The following is an 18,305-nucleotide window of genomic DNA, read 5'->3' as shown; positions in this document are numbered from 1 at the left end:
ATCTGACGGATCATTTAAAAGCCAGCTAAAACAGACAGATGGGTAATGGATTGCATGGCAAATCAATGCTGGGATCAATGGAAGACGTGCATCAATAAATGGATAGAGAGCAGCTGAAATAGACACCAGAGTTAATGTGGAACAGTGTGGAACATCATTGTGTGGAGAACACAGTGGAGAAGGCTAATACGAGTCGCCCTGGCTGATAAGGTGTCCTTTTGAATAATGGAGACAACAAACTGACAAGATAAGCTAAACTTAAGCTGAGCTGCTCTAGTCTAGCTGAGGGAGCTGCTTATTTAGTGCCCATCCCCAAACACACTGACACGCTCTTTCTCTCATAAAGGCAGCCACCACCAGGCCAATTTCTCTGCCTACTATAGCTCCACAGCAGTTTCCTGCCAATTTACACGACTATAATCGTGTGACAATCCTGGTCAGACTGACGCTGATGTGAACTGGACTGTAGATAAGGTATCAAGGGAACAGTAAAGCAGAAAATGAACAAAAGTACAAATCTGTGGTTTTGTTGAACAAAACACAAAGTCCCAGGAATCTTTTCTCTGTCCTCACCAGGGACGTATGAGCGAACACAGAGTCACCTTCATCAGGAACAAACTATATAGTTGTTTTCCATTTTGTATGTACAGAATGCTGAGCAGACATGCAGAGACACATGGTGTTGTGGGGGGGATTGGGAGGGGGGGGCATGCTACAAGTGTTGAACTTGTGTTGGACCCAGGTGGTGTTGTGACCAGAGTCTGACTCATTGCTGCAGCACCAGACACTCCAGACTTGTGGTTTAAATGTTCAACTGTGTGAGGTATCCCACTCACTGATAACTGCATTTAATACTGGTGTCAGCTGTTGTGAATGGGCATCATAGTAAACACAATTAATACAATTCTTAATAAACCTCAGCTTGCACTCCTTGGACAAGCAAGTGGCAAGACACTACAGCTGTTTCTCATGGGCTCGTGCCATAAATCTCTGGTGATTGGCTGGTTTAAGGGTGGGTGCTAAGGAGCAGCTGTACCCATCTAAAAATAGCGGCAGGGCTGCTGCCGGACAGCGTATTAAAGCTCAACATGCAGTATAGCACAAAGAGCCTATCAACAATACCTTCCACCTGCATTAGCCTAACTGCAGCCTGGCATCAGCATTATAACGCAGGAAGTGACTGACTGTTGTACAAGCATGTCACTGTGTCTGACTCACAACCCAAACAACGGCCCGATTCTGACCACATAATTCAGACACACTTGATTTTTCCAATGAGCTGAACATTCATTATCAGTGTGTCGTGGCCTGAGGCAGAATGCTCCCTCCTCGGTGTAGTGACAACCACCGGCCGCCCTGATGGAAAACAAAGCCAAGATGGCACAGCAAACACAAAATCATTATGACAGGCAGAGTTCAACAAAGTAGGTATCAGCACACTAAGCACATTTTATCAGTTTTCTTTTAGTCAGACCTTTTCTCTAAATTAGAAAACAGACTGAAATTCCTACATCCAGGCCTGCTTGTTCAAGCTGATAATAAAAAGTGTGTGTGTGTGTGTGTGTGTGTGTGTGTGTGTGTGTGTGTGTGTGTGTGTGTGTGTGTGTGTGTGTGTGTGTGTGTTTGGGGTGCACACACCTGTTTGGGTGTACTGTTGGGTAAATGTAATTGCTAAACACAGAGGCTGGCAGTGTTTAGAGATGCCAAATTGTGCCTCTGGGAGTCACAATAGCTCACATTCTGACTAATGAAGGCCAAGTAATCAAGCTTCAAACTCATCAACCATGTTTGCAGTAATTAAAAGGTTTATGTTCAGCACCAGGAGAGCCGTTTGACTCTGTCAGTCAGTGTCAGAAGCCAAACCTGATGTTTGTTATTTCCAGGAGCAAGAGCCAAAATCTGAACATTTGACACAAAATCCACTGCTCTGACTGTTTGATTAGTTTAATATAATGCCATAACAAATACATTGTGCCACAGTTAGAAGTCCAGTCCGTGCATTCACACCCAAGCAAAGAGGGAGCCTACATAAATGTACATGGTGATAGATATGAGTACAGTAATTAATTGTATACTGTCTGTCTGCGTCATCCTGATCTATTCTGTCCTGTGGGACTCTGAGGGGCTGTTAGTGTAAAATACTGCCATCATAGCTCCTGGCCTTCAAATCTACATTTAATACACTACAAATCAGATATATTTTCAATGAAATAAACACATAATACACATACAAACGTGCATGTGTATTAGATAAATTACAGTTTTTGCAAAGCAATTCACATTTACATTCAGCATGTACTATAACCTCCTAAAACAAATGATCTGGTTCTACACACCTGCAATAAAAAGGTTATTTCACATCTGCATGGGTGTAATTTCTCCTTATGCACAACAGCATAGGCATGCTGACTAACTGGATTGGGCCTTAACACAATATTTGGTCGGATATAATGTTACACCTTCTGCCGGACATGCTGACATCAACAAGGATTTTACCCAGCATGCAGCAGGAAAGGTTCTACCACTACAATTCTCCAAGGATTACATGTGACCTGAAGAGGACGACATCAGACAGTGGCTGTTTGTCTCTTATAAAATATAAAATAAATAAGTCCACCCAAAACTTGAAAATTAACATTTTACAGGTTAGCCATTAGAATGAATCTATAACAACTATATCTAAACTATTTATTAAATCGTGATAATTTTTCATAGTCTTTGTGGTGAAAGAGACTGATATGGTGCTGTTTCATTTTAAGAAATAAACCATTGATATTTCCAATGTGCTTCTCCATAAGGATAAGGAGAGTGAAGAAAAATTAAACAGTGAGCATGTTTTAGCCAAGGACAGGGCTCTCTCTGGTGGCAGAGACCTGCTAGTGTTACAGATAATGCTCATCACAAGCGTAACCCCAGTAAATGATTAAAAATAGGCACAATTAAAAGGTAAATCATGCACTTTTTTTAATTGTCACATGTGAAGTGGAATATGCGAGCTTCTCTGTTTACCAGTGAGCCGAGCCTAATAGGCACAGACTGTTGTACATTGTGGACCCCCCACTGCTTCCTTGATTACAGACAGTAGTTGCTTTGCAGCAGCCAATTAAAAAAAGATACTGTTCGCTCGCATTTTACCAACATTGTATTTACTTGTAGATCAATTCCCTTTAACTGCGCCATTTCAGGTGATGAATGCAGACACTTTTGATGTGTTTGCCTGGTAGGAGATGCACGCACCATAGGAGGACGGCCTGCTGTTCTCACCTTATTGCCATGTAATAGTTTAAAGTGTAGACGTTGTTAGGTCTGGAGGGTAATAATGTGGCATCTTGGAAATGAAAAACATTTATAACTGATATTTGTAAAAGTTGTAGTTAAATGCAATGTGGTTATAATTATGCTTCATTATGACCTTTTAGTACATTTCTCTGTTAAACAATCAATACTGATATATATAACCAATTAATTAATTAATTGATATTGGATAGGCCATCCCCATAGCCATTAATAGCAAGAAGCAGGTACATTATTTCATGACTAGATCAGTTGTGGAAGAAGCATGTTTCTTCAGTAAAAGCTAATGTTATGGAGGCAGTATCAATATAATTTGATTATTATCACTGATGCATTAAGCAGCATTTAAATGTTGTAGCTGGTTAAGGTGGAGTTAAGTTTATATATGCAGTTGGGAAGTTATATGAAACAGTACATCTTTATGTTTGAAGTGAAACAATCGTCGATCACTGAAAAATGTTTGGGTTCTGTACTGTTATTTGGACAAATTAAGACATTTTGACTGAAGGAAATTGGTATGGGTGTTTTTTACTATTACAATGTACTGTCGACCAAACGATGAATTGATGAATTAAGAAAATGATTGTCAGATCGATTGGCAATAGACAAAATCATTATTTGCAGCCATTATTTATAAGATCATCTCATATTTTGTGTATATATGAGATATTGTGTAAAAATTATATACTCAAGTTAAGTACAAACACCTAAAAAATTGTACTTATAAGCCATTTTTAAAAATGACGGACTACTATACAACATATGTTGTAATATGAATTAGGCCTACATTCAATGTCATTGAGTATCAACTTGAAATGCTTCATCATCAATTAGTTCATCTAGAGTATTTAGAAAATGTGGGCTGTTGTAAAAGGTTTATAATGCAACCCCTTTAATGTCATTATATGCAATTTTTGGGTTACACTTTACTTGAAGGTATCTACATAAGAGTGACATGACACTGTCATGAACGTGTCATAAACATTATAAAAGTCATAAACGTTTATGACATAACGCTTCTTTTAGTAAGTGTCATTCGGTTTTTGTCATGACAAGTTATGGTTAGGGTTAGAGTTCATGTGTCATGACTGTGTCATGACAGTGTCATGTCACTCTTATGTAGATACCTTCAAGTAAAGTGTTACCAATTTTTGTTCAAATTAGTCTATGTATAACTCTGCACGTCTACTGTGAAATAGATTAAATAGCTAAGTTTGCTGCCGTAGGTTTGTTTTCACCATTTAAAACTACTGCAAGAAAGAAATGTACTCATAGTTTGCATTCTTTAAACACAATTCTATGATCACCTACTGATTCTGAAACCACATGCAACTGGTCTCCTTCCTCTTTGAATCAAGCTATCTGTACATCTTGGTACGAGATAGTTTACACACCTAATCTTCTCACTATAGTTAAATATTAGTCACATAAAGCTCAGAGTGAGTAATACATTTATAACTCAAGGCATTCTGAACACAAGTATCAAGTATCACGACGCCTCACAAGCTTTGATCATTCACAGGACCTTTGTGCTTAGATGGGAGATATGAAGACATAAACACTGTTTGTGCCAGGCTCAACAGCACACCACGTAGAACCATGATTCAGAATAATTTAAAAGTAGATTATTGCTAATATGGAGTTTTACACAAATGCTAAACCACCCTGCTTCACTGGTGCATAACAATTTGAATTCTCTTTGTCCAAGAATGATATTGACAAGAATCTGTGTGTAGAGAAGCATTCATCGTAATCTGTGAGAGATTCCTCTCCAAATCCGCCCTGGACAGCAACTGTGATTGGCTATGTAATCAGCAGAGGTGCCAGTATCACAGATGCCGTCTCTCAACTAATTGCATGAAGGCACTGCAGCGCATAAGGCGCAGGTGCTCATTCTCTTTGGGAAGTTACTTTGTTTCCTCGTGTGTCCTATAACTTTTGAACACATTTTTTTCCCCAAGATCTTCACAAGGATTTGATTACAGTTTCAACTGTGATGGAGCTGAAAGCGAACACAAAGGGTGGATATGTAGGAAGTGTTAGAAAAGACAAAAGTCAAGAAGCACTCATCTAGCAACAATCTAGCTTTGTTTATTAGCAAAGCACAGTGAGAGCCAGCTGCTCTCTGGAATGTTGTTCAAATGCAGTTACAGCAGCCAAATGTGTTTAAATAACCAAAAGAGCACTTGCACAATGCATTTTCACTCATACTACAGCAGATATTATCCAGTTTTAACCGCCTCGGCAAATTATTGTCATTAAACTGGCATGGTCAAAAGAATATTGCACCTTATTGTGTCTTTGGTTAAAAATAGAATTTCTGTCAATTACAATTCTGCATTACCATACACGAAAAAGGGCTTTGACATGGACAGGACACTGAATGAAAGGGACACAAGTGGGCACTGCAGACAAGACAAATAGAAGAAAGCTAGAATTCTACTGCATGAGCCAAAACCATTTATTTGAAACAGAGGATCCTCAAAAAACCTCGCAATAGCTCTTCCCCGCTCCATCCCCAAAATCCCTGGAGACAAACTAGTGTACACATCTGGCTCTTGGCCATGTGCCCATGCCCGCACTTTCAACAAGCAGTCTGGGGTTTGGTTCCTGCTTACTGTCTTTGTGTACCCTCTGCGTGCTGTGAGCGCCAGACCCCTGAGTCATGTTGGTGACGTCCGCTAGCTCTCGCCTCTGGGACAGGGTGGTCACCATGTGCTCCAGCTTGGAGCGGATGGTGGAGTAGTGGTGCTGGCGCTCTTCGGTCAGCTTGTGGAAGCAGTCCTTTAAGGTGCCGTGTGGAGCTGCCTGGGTGGGCGAGCTGTGCCCGGGAGACGGAAAGGAGGGAGAGGTGGCCTGGTTTGGCCCTGTGCTCGTTGGCGTGACAAGGTCGGGGTCTGGTGTGACCTGGAGGTCAGTCTGGGTGTCACTGTCCATTACTGACTGGCTGGTCTGAGTGGAGGCGTGGCAAGAGACGGGGCTGGGGGTCGCCGGCTCTTTCTCCGCTAGCTGATCTGCAGGGACGCGCTGAGTGGTGCTACCGGCCAGGATCTCCTCCTGCATGTGCTGCTGCTCGGTCCACTCCTCACCTATGGTGGAGGAGTCCGACACTGGGTTGGTTTTACGACCACCTGGAGTCGATGGCTCACACGGCGCCTGGACAGCTAAGTTTAAGGGGTTGCGGCTGGGCGTGCTGGTCAGACACGCTGGCCTCTCTCTGGCCAGTTGAGGGGAGGAGGTGAAGGAGTGTTTGATGAGGAGATGCTCGTAGAGGCCGCTGTTTCGGACACTCGGAGGTCCTCGAGCGTTTATAGGTAGAGACTGGGCGTAGAGGATGCGGAACTCCTCGTCAAATCTCTCCGTTATCTGACCAGAAAGCTCGATTAGGTTGCTGCTGTTTAGTTTGCCATCAGTCCAGTTGTACCTGCACAGGAATGGGATTTAACAACATGCGTGAATGAAAGTAAGCAGGTACAATTATCCAAACCCAGCAAGATTACTTTTGTCTGGTAAATCTGGGGATTTTAGGCAACTCCATGCTATATATAGGCAGGTAAATCATTTGACATTATGAAAAATGGTTAGAAGCCATTTACCTGTAAGAACCTGTAGCCACTTTGTTTCCATCAATCAGCATGAACCTCTCATGAACTTCTCCAGTAATCCTCGCACCTGATCTCATGTAATACGTTGTACCAGTTATAGTTCGCACTCTCATTTGCTGAAAGGGTTAAAAAAAATAAAAGAGAGAGAAAGAACAGGAGTGAGAGATAAGTGCAGACCCACCCAATCGTATTGAATATTAAAAAGGACATATTTTAATTTGATGCAATCTGATGTTTTTATTTTGTACACAGAGCCACACCCAGCTTTACAGACCCACCACATACCCGAAGGTCATCCAGGCAAACACCGACATTTCTGCACATCTTGAGGAAAGCAGGAGCACATGATTGGTCCAGCAGGATGTAGACAGGGACTTTGCGGTGGGAGCATGCCTCCTGAAGATCCTTAAAGATATCCAGGTCGGTCAGGGAGTCTGTAACTATGGCAATCACCTGCAGTGGAAAATTACAGAGGTAATATAATAGAATTCCTTTTCGCAGCCGTGTTCTCGCAGATGTAGCACATGACTGTTTTCATTATTGTCAAATGCAATGCCTTATTCAAACAGAGCTGTGAATCTCTTTCCGGCACACTCCTAGTAATGTGCGTGCTGATGAGCTTTCTATTGACTGTGGTCTGTTACCATGGCAATCGGCAATAACGCTTGGTCAGCAAACAAGTTACTTTAAACAGGAGAGAAGTAGGTGCCCTGTATGGCTTGCCTCCATTTTCCTGAGCTTCGGTTCGCACTGAGATTTCTCTTTTTCGCAAGGAATTTCCCATGCTGTGGTAAAGGTTGTGTGTTGAGGATTAGACACGGATGTTTACATAGCTCAGATTTATTGCTTCAAACTGGTGTTATCCACATGCAGCTTTAACAGGGAGCTCTCCACCTTATTTGGATGATAGCGTGGGGGTGCTTTAGGAAAATGTGTAAAAACAGTAGGGTTGGGCATCGTTTGGATTTTAACGATTCTGATTCCAATTCCGATTCTTCCTTTCGATTCCGGTTCTTATCGATTCTCGATTCCGATTCTTTGAGGGGTGGAGTTGAAACGGGTCGCATGCTTATTTCACAAATAAGAGGAAAGTTTTATTTTTGATTCAATGGTTGTTTGCAGTTATACAGCTTTTTCAATGTAAAATAAAGCCATACTAGAGCACCGCTTACTGAGCTCCAAGGCTGCAACACAACAAGTGCCGGGCCGCTACAGAAACCAAAACTTGCGCATGTTAAATTTGGAACCCATGATCAGATTTGGAACCAAATCCTCCAAACGATTCCAATAAAGAAACGAAAATTACGATTCCGATGGAATTGAAACGATTCCAAGTAGGAATCGGTTCTCGATGCCAAACCCTAAAAAAACGGTTCCATTTCACTGAAATGCAGGACCAGGTTGTTCCTGTGAGCCGACTGTAGATGCACGTTGGGTTGTTACGGTCAGTGGTTTAACATTACAAAAAGACAGACGACCAAAAAAGGTCAAACTTGATTGAGAATATTTTCTAAAGGTTTCAAAGCTGATTACCACTACATTCTAACTGAAACCAACGAGAGAGAAACCAGACGAAGAGGGAATGCAAACTTTGATAGAGGGGAGCAAAGCAAGTCGAGGCACATCTGGCACGCAGGCCCTCCACAGGCCTGAGGTGCTGCTGAAGCGCTCACACTCCCTTCGTGTTAGATTTTTTTGTTTTTTTTTTAAAACAGAGGCTAGAGTGACAGCTCCCGTCAGTAGCATCACCATGAATATTCATGCCATGTTTGTTTGTTTAATCCTTTTGCTCAATGCTTTCTTTCTGATCAAGACTTCAAAAACCTTTCAAATTACAAACTGATCAAAGAAATTCCATGGGGAAAAAAATCTGGCATGTATTTTAGGGATTATACAAAGAAGATTTAGAACTTGAGTTTTCCCTCCAAAAAATGTTTTAATGACCACACACACACACACACACACACACACACACACACACACACACACACACACACACACACACCTAAAATATCCATTTGAAATTGACAAATAAAAAATAGGATACCACATAAAACCATGCTGCCATGTTATCACTGTAGGCTTAAAAAATATGTGAAACAATGTTGGGATAGAAAATACAAAAATAGAATACCACAAGATATTGTACAGCATGTCCCTTGCAAGAATATCACTATGCTACCAATGCCTGTAGGATATTTACGAAATAATAGAATCAGTTGCCAAGTAAAAACTGTAAAAAGGTGATTATTAGAAGACAAGTATGCAGCTATGCTTTTAATACTTTCTTTGTGCATACCTCTCTGGCACTTTTAATCATACGCCTCGCAGCCTCCTTGCAGCTATATATGCACTCGCCGTAGCTGGGCTGGAAGTGCGCCACGGCCCGTGTGACTCCCCGGTAGGAGCCGGCAGTGAAGGCGGGCCAGCCGAGCTCCAGCAGCGGTGGCTCCACGTCCGACACCTCGGGGAAATAGGTGACGGAGGAGCAGTCCAGGGAGCTCCTGAGCGACTGCTCCAGTGCCTGGTCCTCCCCGTGGAGGGACACACCGCACGGGGGCACGGCGGCGGTCCTGATCCGCTGCATCTCGTCGTCCGACAGAAAGTTGGGGATCCTCTCTTTCCTGAGGAAGTCCAGAAAGTTGTCGAGCCCGGCCGACAGCAGCTCCTCCAGTGCCAGTCGGTGTCTCTCGTTGTACACCTCCTGCAGGTTCAGGTCCTCGACCCCGGTGTGTTTCGGAGCCAACCTTAGAGGTGAGTCGTCCAGGCACTGTGACAGAGCCATTGTTGTGGATTCCGTTCCCCTTTCTCCTCAAAAAAAGACTGTACTGTACAACAGGTGAGGCGACAGGTAACGTTTTGACCTACAGGAAGTCAGATTTGTATCTTGGTTTTTCCCTCCGTTCCTGTCCGTTGTGGATCCGTATTGGCTGTCGAGCGGTTGTCAGACCAGAATGGCGTCTCCGGGCTCGCTGAGGCCGACTGTCAGTCTAATGTAAAGCCGATCTCATTGGCTCATTTGGATGCAAACAAGCCTCCTGTACACCCCCCATGCTCTGCCCTGATCAGGTTACACCGCAGAGAGCAGGGAAGAGTACAGATCCCTCACTCTGACGCTTTCCCCTAGTACCGTGTACGTTGGGATTTCTTGGGACCAGTAGCCTCAATCTTAGTATAAACTTTCTGGCAAGGGTTTCCCTTACACTTTATAGGAAGACAGACACACATAAAGTAATTGTTATAGCCTACATTCTTAGAGACTCTGACTGTCACAAGAACATTCAGTTAAATATTTTTCGTTTCAATTCAAATATCAAATATATTCACTCAATATTTATTAAAACAGAGCGCAAAGGTGCACACACCTTTGGTAACCATAGCAACATTATCTATTTCTGGTGGATGCTGGGGGTTAACTTACACTGACTACAAACTACAAAAAAATGGTCTAAGATTTGAATACATCCTCGCCTCCATCTATGAATCGTGCTGACAATCTGTCAAGTGGATTTGGTGACACCTGTGGTGACCCTTTACTGTAGGCTACATAACCTCGAGCTTTAGTCGAAATTTGCAGCATCTAGTCTTCCAGAAACGGTCTTACAGAAAATTCTAAAAAGTAGAAAATAGCACCAGCACCAAAAGTTGCATTTTGTCATATTTGAGGCACATGTCTTTTAGTCCTATACTATACCAGATCATGCATAACTACAAGTCTCGCTCCTACAGACCGGAACCAGAGGCTAGGTTTTTGCTGTACAATTGAGTGATTCATCTTCCAGATAGATAATCTTTGTGTATCCTGACTGTACACAGCCACAGCTACAGGCAACGTCTGAACCCAGTCAGGACAAACTGGGAGGGAAGCGCAAATCCATGTTTCCTAAATAATGGAGGCCTGTAACCCTATATGTCAGACACAGACATTGAGGGTGTTGTATTTATGTTGCATATGCTGGAGGTCTTTGGCTGTAGTCTACTTGTCACACACTCACAAAGTGTACACATATCTAAATCTGTCATATTCTATTTCTAAGTAAACATATAATGTGTCCATAATACTAAGTGGTTTTAGATTGGTATTATCATATGTAATACTATTTATGTTTTATTAGCCTACTACAATATTCTACTTCTCTTGTTGATATGACTTATTGATATGTTTTTTTAATATCCTTCAAAATATATCAAGGTAGTTCTTCTCTAATTAATGGTTTTCTTAAACCCTTATTCTAAACTTGTGTCTGCTTTGGGCCTCTGCGCTTTTACGCATAAAAGGCCAACAAGGTCATGAGGATCACAAGCTTATACCCCCTATTCACAACAATACATAACTAACATTGGTAATTTGATTAAAGAAAATATGTCTGATTATTTTTAACTATGAAAATGTATATGAACACCTTACTGTGAATCTGCGTAAATTGGTTTCACGCGTGTGCGTAAAAGTCTATTTTAAGCCGGTGGGCTAATGGGCCTGTGCTTTAAATGGCAATTCCCACAACGATTAATATTCGTAGCAGCCCATCAAGATTTGTGTTCTTCTAAAAACGGCAGGCATCTATTGAAAAAAAATGTGACCCAATTGGATGATGAAGCTCACAGAAACGATAGACCACTGAACACTGAACAAATCCCAAATTTACACAATACAATCCATCTGTTCACCCGGCTCTACGACGTCATTGTAGCTATGCATAACCCAATCTGTTAGAGCATTGCCTTACCCCTTATAACGACATGTGCACTGGGCTCAGTATACATACCCCCGCTCCCCCCCTCCCCTTCTACACACTCACACGCACACACATCCCCATCACATCCCCGCCCCTCTCCAAAATTTTAGATGAAAGGGCTTTTGGATTTTGGATGACGCTCCGAATCACGTGTTCATAGGAAATACACTCGCTATAATTTTTTTGGAGCTGCCTCGTCCTGCACCGCCGACCATAGTTGTTTTGCCGTCTCCATGCAGTGTGGCTGAGGGGTGGAAAGGTAATGTAATGTAATGTACCTTGCCGTGGTCACTGACGGGTTCACGCCAGTTCACCGGGTTCACTTGAGGAGAGCTCCCACCCCCTGCTCGCCTCCTCTTCTTCTCAAAACGCAACGATCGGAGCTAATCCAATATTATTCATTTATATATTAATGTCGGATTCCATTTTTGCCACCGACTGTTGAGGTAAGGACACATCTACTCTTTCAAAACGCGAATAACTCATTATTGGCGAGGTGCGATCTCCAAAGTTGTTGACTGAATTTAAGCCTCGCTATTGAATATTGAATTTTCATCTGGTGCTGTAGTCAAGGCAGTTTATATGAAGTCGCCAATGTATAAAATGGCGACAGTAGGTGGAGGAGGGGGGTGGAGGATTTTGGGGAATATTCATAAGGTTATATAGAGTGCCAGATCGCCTTTAGTAAGTAGGCTTCGAGGCAGTGTGTTGCCCCACACTCTTGTGAATGGAGTGAAACGGGTTAACTCGTCAGTTTGTTACAGTTACAAAAACGGATCCTCCGTCTGGCTGGATTTGCGCTCCTTCTCGCGCTATACAATGTGGCGTATCTGCTTATTTTATTGCACAACGCGCTGTATTTCCCCACTGTGCCGTGAGTGTGAGTGTGCTTTTAGTTGTGAAAGACTTCTGAACACAGTGCTATAGCAGTCTTATTGACTGATTATAAGAAGCCTCCGAGTCCATAGATGATCAAACTAGATGCCAAGTATCAGTTTTCATCTATTGATCGCTCACTCTCTACACATTTCTTCCTCTTTCCTGAGCGAAGAGGTAGGCCTGTATCTCTATGCACAGGACTCTTTTTCTTTCATTTCCTCCTCTTCCTTTTGCCAACATGTGCTGCTGCCCTACTCACACACACTCACACACACACACACACACACACACACACACACACACACACACACACACACATACTGAAACATATACAGTACAGTAAGGTGAGCTGGTCATTCCACGAGCACAAAGATATTTTGCAAAATGTGGATTATCAGTGAGGCGTGTATTTAAAAATATCAGTTCGTGTACGATCACATTTTCTATCTGTATATTTACCCAGCTCTGGATGCCATGTGTCTCCCTCTGCCTTTAGGGGAGGGACCTCTGTGCTGACTAATGTTGCCTCTGTTGATGATGTGCGAGTCCAGTGTCCATAACACAAGTGACAACAACATATTATTCAAGCAGCCAGCTTAGGCATGGATCGTTGGCAATTTTTTAAAGGTATTTTAATTATTTAACCATGTAAGCTTGTTATATATATATATATATATAATGTAGGTCATGGAAATGACTGCGCAACACTTCTGCCACTGAAGTTTTCCTCAGAGAGTTGGTGTTTAGACTATGGAGAGTGACTTCAAGCGTGTTTAGTGGACATTTCTGCACTCCGATAGTTAATTTTCAGGCATGTGTGGTGTGTGTGAAGACCGGCTAAACAAAGGTAAATGAGCTCTTGCTGTGCGGATCCGGCAGATCGGGTTCAGCTTGGCCCAGTTTGGCCCGGTCAGTTCAGTGTGTGTGTGGAGGATTTCACTCCAGCAGGATGCTTACACTGGGGGAATGTCAATTCCCTTTGTGGATCCCTGGGAACAGTCTTCCATCTCCCTTCTCGGAACTACTCTAATGAGGCCAGGCATATTGCCTTTTATCCCTCACTCCCTGCAATTAGGCACAGCTCACAGTTTTTCGTTATGGCCACAGCGGAGTGTGTATACACAGACACAATGTAGCCCACTCCCCTCGGCGAAACAGCGTCTCTGCACATGCCACCTCTCATATTTCGGAATACTGTACTTTTCAGGATTTGGTGTTCTGATTTCTAACAACACTTTAGATGTTATGTTTTTGGGCGCCTCCCACAGTTCAAAATGAATTCCCTGCCAGAGAATACCAAGGGAGGTCATATGGTCATGATTTGCAGATTTAGTTGACATGGAGTGTATAACATTCCTTAAGTTCAGAGAAGAAAATCAATCTAATCTAATGCCAACCAGATCTATTTTACAGCCGTTTTTATACAAACAAGCAGTAATGATAGCGGCATACCTCATGATCCTAACAAATTGGGAGAAAAAGTCCTATGTTTTCCCACCAGAAAGGACGGCGTTCTATACAGGTTCACTTTTATTTGGGTCTTTCATCCTTTTTGGTATTGCTTTTGTCATTTGACCAATGTCGTATCGAAGCCCAGACCACTCAAAAGCCTCACTAAAACGGCATGTTTGCACAGTTCCAACCAAAAGAAACGCCCCAGCAATGAGAGGGGGGAAAAACCTTGGGGCTAGTGGAGAAAGAGCCCCTGCCACTTTCTCTGTCCTGTGCAAGAAAGGTTTGGTCAGCAGGAGCTGGCATTTGCCAGGCTTTGGCAGTTATAGGAGGCTGTGATGTCAGCCATTTTAGGATGGACAGTAGAATGTGCGGTACGCCGCCATCTTTCTTCCTTTTCTTCTTAAGTTGCTAAATGAATGCCTGTAGTCTTGGCTACAGAACTGAAGAAGTTATTCATCAAAAGTGATGCATGACTCAGATTTTTTTTCTCTGCGCACCATGGTTTATTTGTCTGTCATTCATCTGGGTCACAGATTGAAGGGTTCGGAAAACAATGTAAGATTTCAACAGTGAGCGTTTACACTAACACAAAAGATGCTCAGACAGGCAGAGGGCAGTAGGTATGTACTGTAGCACCTCCGTCTCCAGGCCTATGCACTGATTTAGCAAGACAATAACACTGACAGGAGGTCATTTGCAGCATGTATGGCTGGAATATTTCTTTTAGCAATCTCTGTCACAAACATAAGAACGGTGGAGCTGGGATTTTTGTATCGCTACGACCCGATTAAGAAAGAAAAAGCCAAGTTGTTGTTGCGGACCTCACTCAAAGTTATTTGAAAGAGGCTTGACCCATGAATGGACTTTTCAAAGATGGCTGGCAGAGCATGTGGATTAAGTTTGCCCTGCACCGGATGCAGTCCAGGGAATTTTGTGTGTGTGTGTGTGTGTGTGTGTGTGTGTGTGTGTCTTGAGGTTGGTGGGTGTGGGCGAGTGACTTCGCTGTGTGTGTGGCGTGGTGGGCAAGGGGAAGAGAGGGGTTGCCATGGCGATGTTAACACATGAGTGGCACCACCAACCGGTCTCCCAGTGGATGAGGCTGCAGTTATGGAGGTAAGGGGGGGTGTGTGTGTGTGTGTGTGTGTGTGTGTGTGTGTGTGTGTGTGTGTGTGTGTGTGTGTGTGTGTGTGTGTGTGTGTGTGTGTGTGTGTGTGTGTGTGTGTGTGTGTGTGTGTGTGTGTGTGTGTGTGTGTGGAGGAGAAAGAGGAAGACGAGATGGCTGACAACACCTGCATCACAGACATTCAGACGCTTATACGCACACAAACACACCCATGTGGAAAAATTTAGAGCGCGCAGTGGAGTCGGCATATGCACACTGAAGCCACAGCATTTCTTCAGCTGGACGGACAGGCGGTGAAGACGGCGAGAACTTGTGTGCTGTCTTAGCACTGTGCTAAGGACCCTGATGAGTCCGAATTGTTTTTCAGCACACGTAACACTAGAGCCCGACACTTATTCATGCTGGCAAACATACAGTGCCATTCACGCAAAAGATGTCCCCAAACTGAAACCTGTCCACCCTTACTGTCAATACAAAGCCCACATTAGTCCACCGTGGCAGCATAATGGGCACAGGAGACACCCAGGAAACAGAACAATTACAATTCGACAGTCAGCCGTCTAAAGGCTCCCAGCGCTGGATCACATTTCCCTTATAAATGAGGCGCCATTGTTCCCAATCTCTTCTCTGTGCAAGACCGTAATTGCTCTCTGGCTTATATTTATTTTGTCCAGCTGATCCACTTGCATGACGTTAATCTATTTAATGGACATTGTTCCCAAAATGTTTCCGCTAAACAGATTTGTTGATCATTCAAATGTATTTGTCAGGAGTTCCCCCCTCTCTGCCCAAAACCTCAGCGGACGGCGGGTCATTTTTTTTTTTTTTTGTCAGATTTTTTTTTAAGCGATCTCTGAAGACAACAGCAGATCACTGTCAAAGCAAATTACACGCAAAACAAATATTTTTAGAAGTGACAGAATTTAAGCCTGTTTTTTTTTTTTTTTTCTTCTTTACACATCAAGAGACTCCTTGCCAGTTATTTATTTCAAAGAGAAAGATGTTCAGAACAGTGCAGGTGCTAAATGTCGCGGAGGTGAGGGGGGGGGGGGGGGGGGGTGTGAGGAGATGTGTGCCTACGAGATGTCAGCGGGAGGAATATTGAAACAGCAGAGCCTGTCATCATCATCAGTCATCCTATCACTTCACTCCCAAATGTCTGAGTTTTGTCTTCCTTTGTCCTTCCTCCTCCAGCCTTCACATTCTCATTCATGTGACAGGTGGCACAACAAAAACGCCAATCTCTATTTGTTAATGTCAACTGTAGGTGACCCAACAATCTGTGTCTGAATCAGAGCACTGTTTTGAATTAAATTTTAATGTTTAGCAACCACTTTGCAGCCTCGCCTCCCTTTCTGCTGGTAGCAGCTCGCTGTAGATCGGGCATGTTTTTTTTTTTCTGTTGAAATATTGTAATTACTGCAGCAGTTTATGAGGTGATGAAAGGGAATACATGCTGCTTTCTTTCAATTGGTTTTGCCGAAATGGGAGTAGCACACTCAGCCGTTTTGCCATGTGAAAATATAGAGAACATAATTAAATATTAATGAGATGTAAATTTAATATTGTTATGGAAATGACAGTGAAAGAGCACATACGGGAGGCCCTCCTGTACATCTTAAAGCTGCTATTAAATGAGGCGGAACGTATAAATCCCATCAATATTTAAACCTAGACTAATCCCATTTGTTTTGAAACGCTTGTTTTTTTTTAAAAAGTTGAATGGTTCAGATGTGGCTTTAGTTCGGCGAACAAGGCCCCTCTGCTTACGCTAAGCGTGGGTGTCCAGAAAGCACGTCCGAGAGCTCTGCCACTTTCCCTCACTTCAGATACGACTCCCGTGGTCCGCTGAGATGAAAAGAGTTTCCTCCCCCTGGGCCACAGATCCAGTGCCAGCGCAAGGACATACGACACACTGGGGACAGTGATCATCCGAGCGTTGTCTACCTCCGTCGCTGAAACACAAGGCCTGGCCTTTTCAGAGGGAACCATTCAGTGGCTCCCTGTCTGGGAAGCCCTTGTCTTGTGTCTGATTGCACGTCTCACTCGCCAGATAAAGCGGCCCATTCTTTTGATAGGTGACCTGATTCTTTATGTAACCTTTCTCAACTTTTGGCTTGTCTTGGGTTTTCTCATGCAAGAAGTGGGGCGTGTTTTCTTCTGTACTAGGCCAGCATCCGTATCGTCACAGAACGGCGTCCCCTCTCGGGGGCTGCTACCTCAGCCGCAGCCCACCGCCGGGACCACGTTACCTTCTCCATCACCTTTAATTTTCTGAAACATCCTGACATGCGGGGTGTGCTGTCTGTGGGACAAACAAAATGAATCACTTCAGCACAGCTGAAACTGAGCCAACACTGATTTTGTTCTATAGCATAGTGACTTCTCTCACACAGTTGTTTCAGATATGCATGACTACATCCCTCTGCTGCATGAAAGCCGACTTCTAAATCCCTCGTTCAGTGGAACAAACCCAATGAACGCCATGTCCTCAACAGGGGTTAATCGAGTGTGCCGTCAGAGGATATCATGACCTCTCTGGCGGCAAAACATACAGCACATGCCCGCGTCTGGATGCAGCGAACTGGGATTACTGCATAAGATGCTGGTGACCTACTTTTTCTGTTGTTTGTTTTGTTTAGTTGTTTAGTTGTTTTTTGTCAGAAATCAGCAGGCTTCAGTAGAAATTAAAAAGAGGTAGATACAAGAAGGACGTCGCAGTCTGTCTGGGATCAGTGTGTACTGTTGGGCAGTCATTTGAGGGTTTTAATTCTGGAACAGGTTCATCTTTTATTTACCATCCAGCCGGCTGTGGTGATCATGCACGTGGATGCAGTAAAACCAAAGTCTGTGAAAGTGCTGTTCACTGTGTACACACGCAGCATGACAAAAGAAAATTCTTTTCTTTGTTAACAACAAAATGCAGTTTGATGTTGAGGTATGCTGTCTTTTCAACAGGAACCATGTTTTGGGTGATGGTTAAATTTGCGCAGCTGATGTTTTTCCCCAAAATTATAAGCTTGCAGGACAAGGCAAAGCCTGAATGATATGGATAGGTGATGATAGGATGAGACTATTTTTTTTTAGCAGCATGTCGCACATCAATGCTTCTCCAGTCTCGGAAAGGAAGATGAGAGTGATACACAGAGGGTGTGTGTGTGTGTGTGTGTGTGTGTGTGTGTGTGTGTGTGTGTGTCTGTCTGTGTGTCTGTG

At 43.3% G+C, this 18,305-nt stretch overlaps 2 protein-coding genes across 2 annotated transcripts in view; one reads left to right on the top strand and one right to left on the bottom strand.

Annotated features, from left to right (window-relative positions):
* Nucleotides 1-5,360: 5,360 nt before the first annotated feature.
* Nucleotides 5,361-10,053, bottom strand: fam83d (family with sequence similarity 83 member D). The gene is made up of 4 exons (XM_028574748.1): nucleotides 9,199-10,053; nucleotides 7,185-7,352; nucleotides 6,891-7,015; nucleotides 5,361-6,718 (listed from the first exon to the last, which is right to left on the bottom strand). Exons 1-4 carry the CDS (start codon nucleotides 9,682-9,684, stop codon nucleotides 5,833-5,835), a joined length of 1,665 nt encoding a protein of 554 aa, XP_028430549.1. The 5' UTR covers nucleotides 9,685-10,053; the 3' UTR covers nucleotides 5,361-5,832.
* Nucleotides 10,054-11,801: 1,748 nt separating this feature from the next.
* Nucleotides 11,802-18,305, top strand: part of zhx3a (zinc fingers and homeoboxes 3a) — a 13,299-nt gene continuing 6,795 nt past the window's right edge. Inside the window, 1 exon segment of the mRNA XM_028574773.1 lies at nucleotides 11,802-12,081. The gene's annotated coding sequence lies outside the window, so the exon portion shown is untranslated.

Source organism: Perca flavescens, chromosome 4 (genome assembly GCF_004354835.1).
Source record: "Perca flavescens isolate YP-PL-M2 chromosome 4, PFLA_1.0, whole genome shotgun sequence".
Lineage (NCBI taxonomy): Eukaryota > Metazoa > Chordata > Actinopteri > Perciformes > Percidae > Perca > Perca flavescens.
Note: the sequence above shows the minus strand (reverse complement) of the source record. Positions and strands in the feature narration are given on the sequence as shown.

Bases quoted from the DNA above. Each gene is read 5' to 3' on its own strand.
- fam83d (XM_028574748.1), bottom strand. From the start codon at position 9,684: ATGGCTCTGTCACAGTGCCTGGACGACTCACCTCTAAGGTTGGCTCCG. The intron at 7,353-9,198 runs GTATGCACAAAG...TTTCCACTGCAG, and splicing joins TGATTAAAAGTGCCAGAGAG to GTGATTGCCATAGTTACAGA. The intron at 6,719-6,890 runs GTAAATGGCTTC...ATTCCTGTGCAG, and splicing joins GTGGCTACAGGTTCTTACAG to GTACAACTGGACTGATGGCA.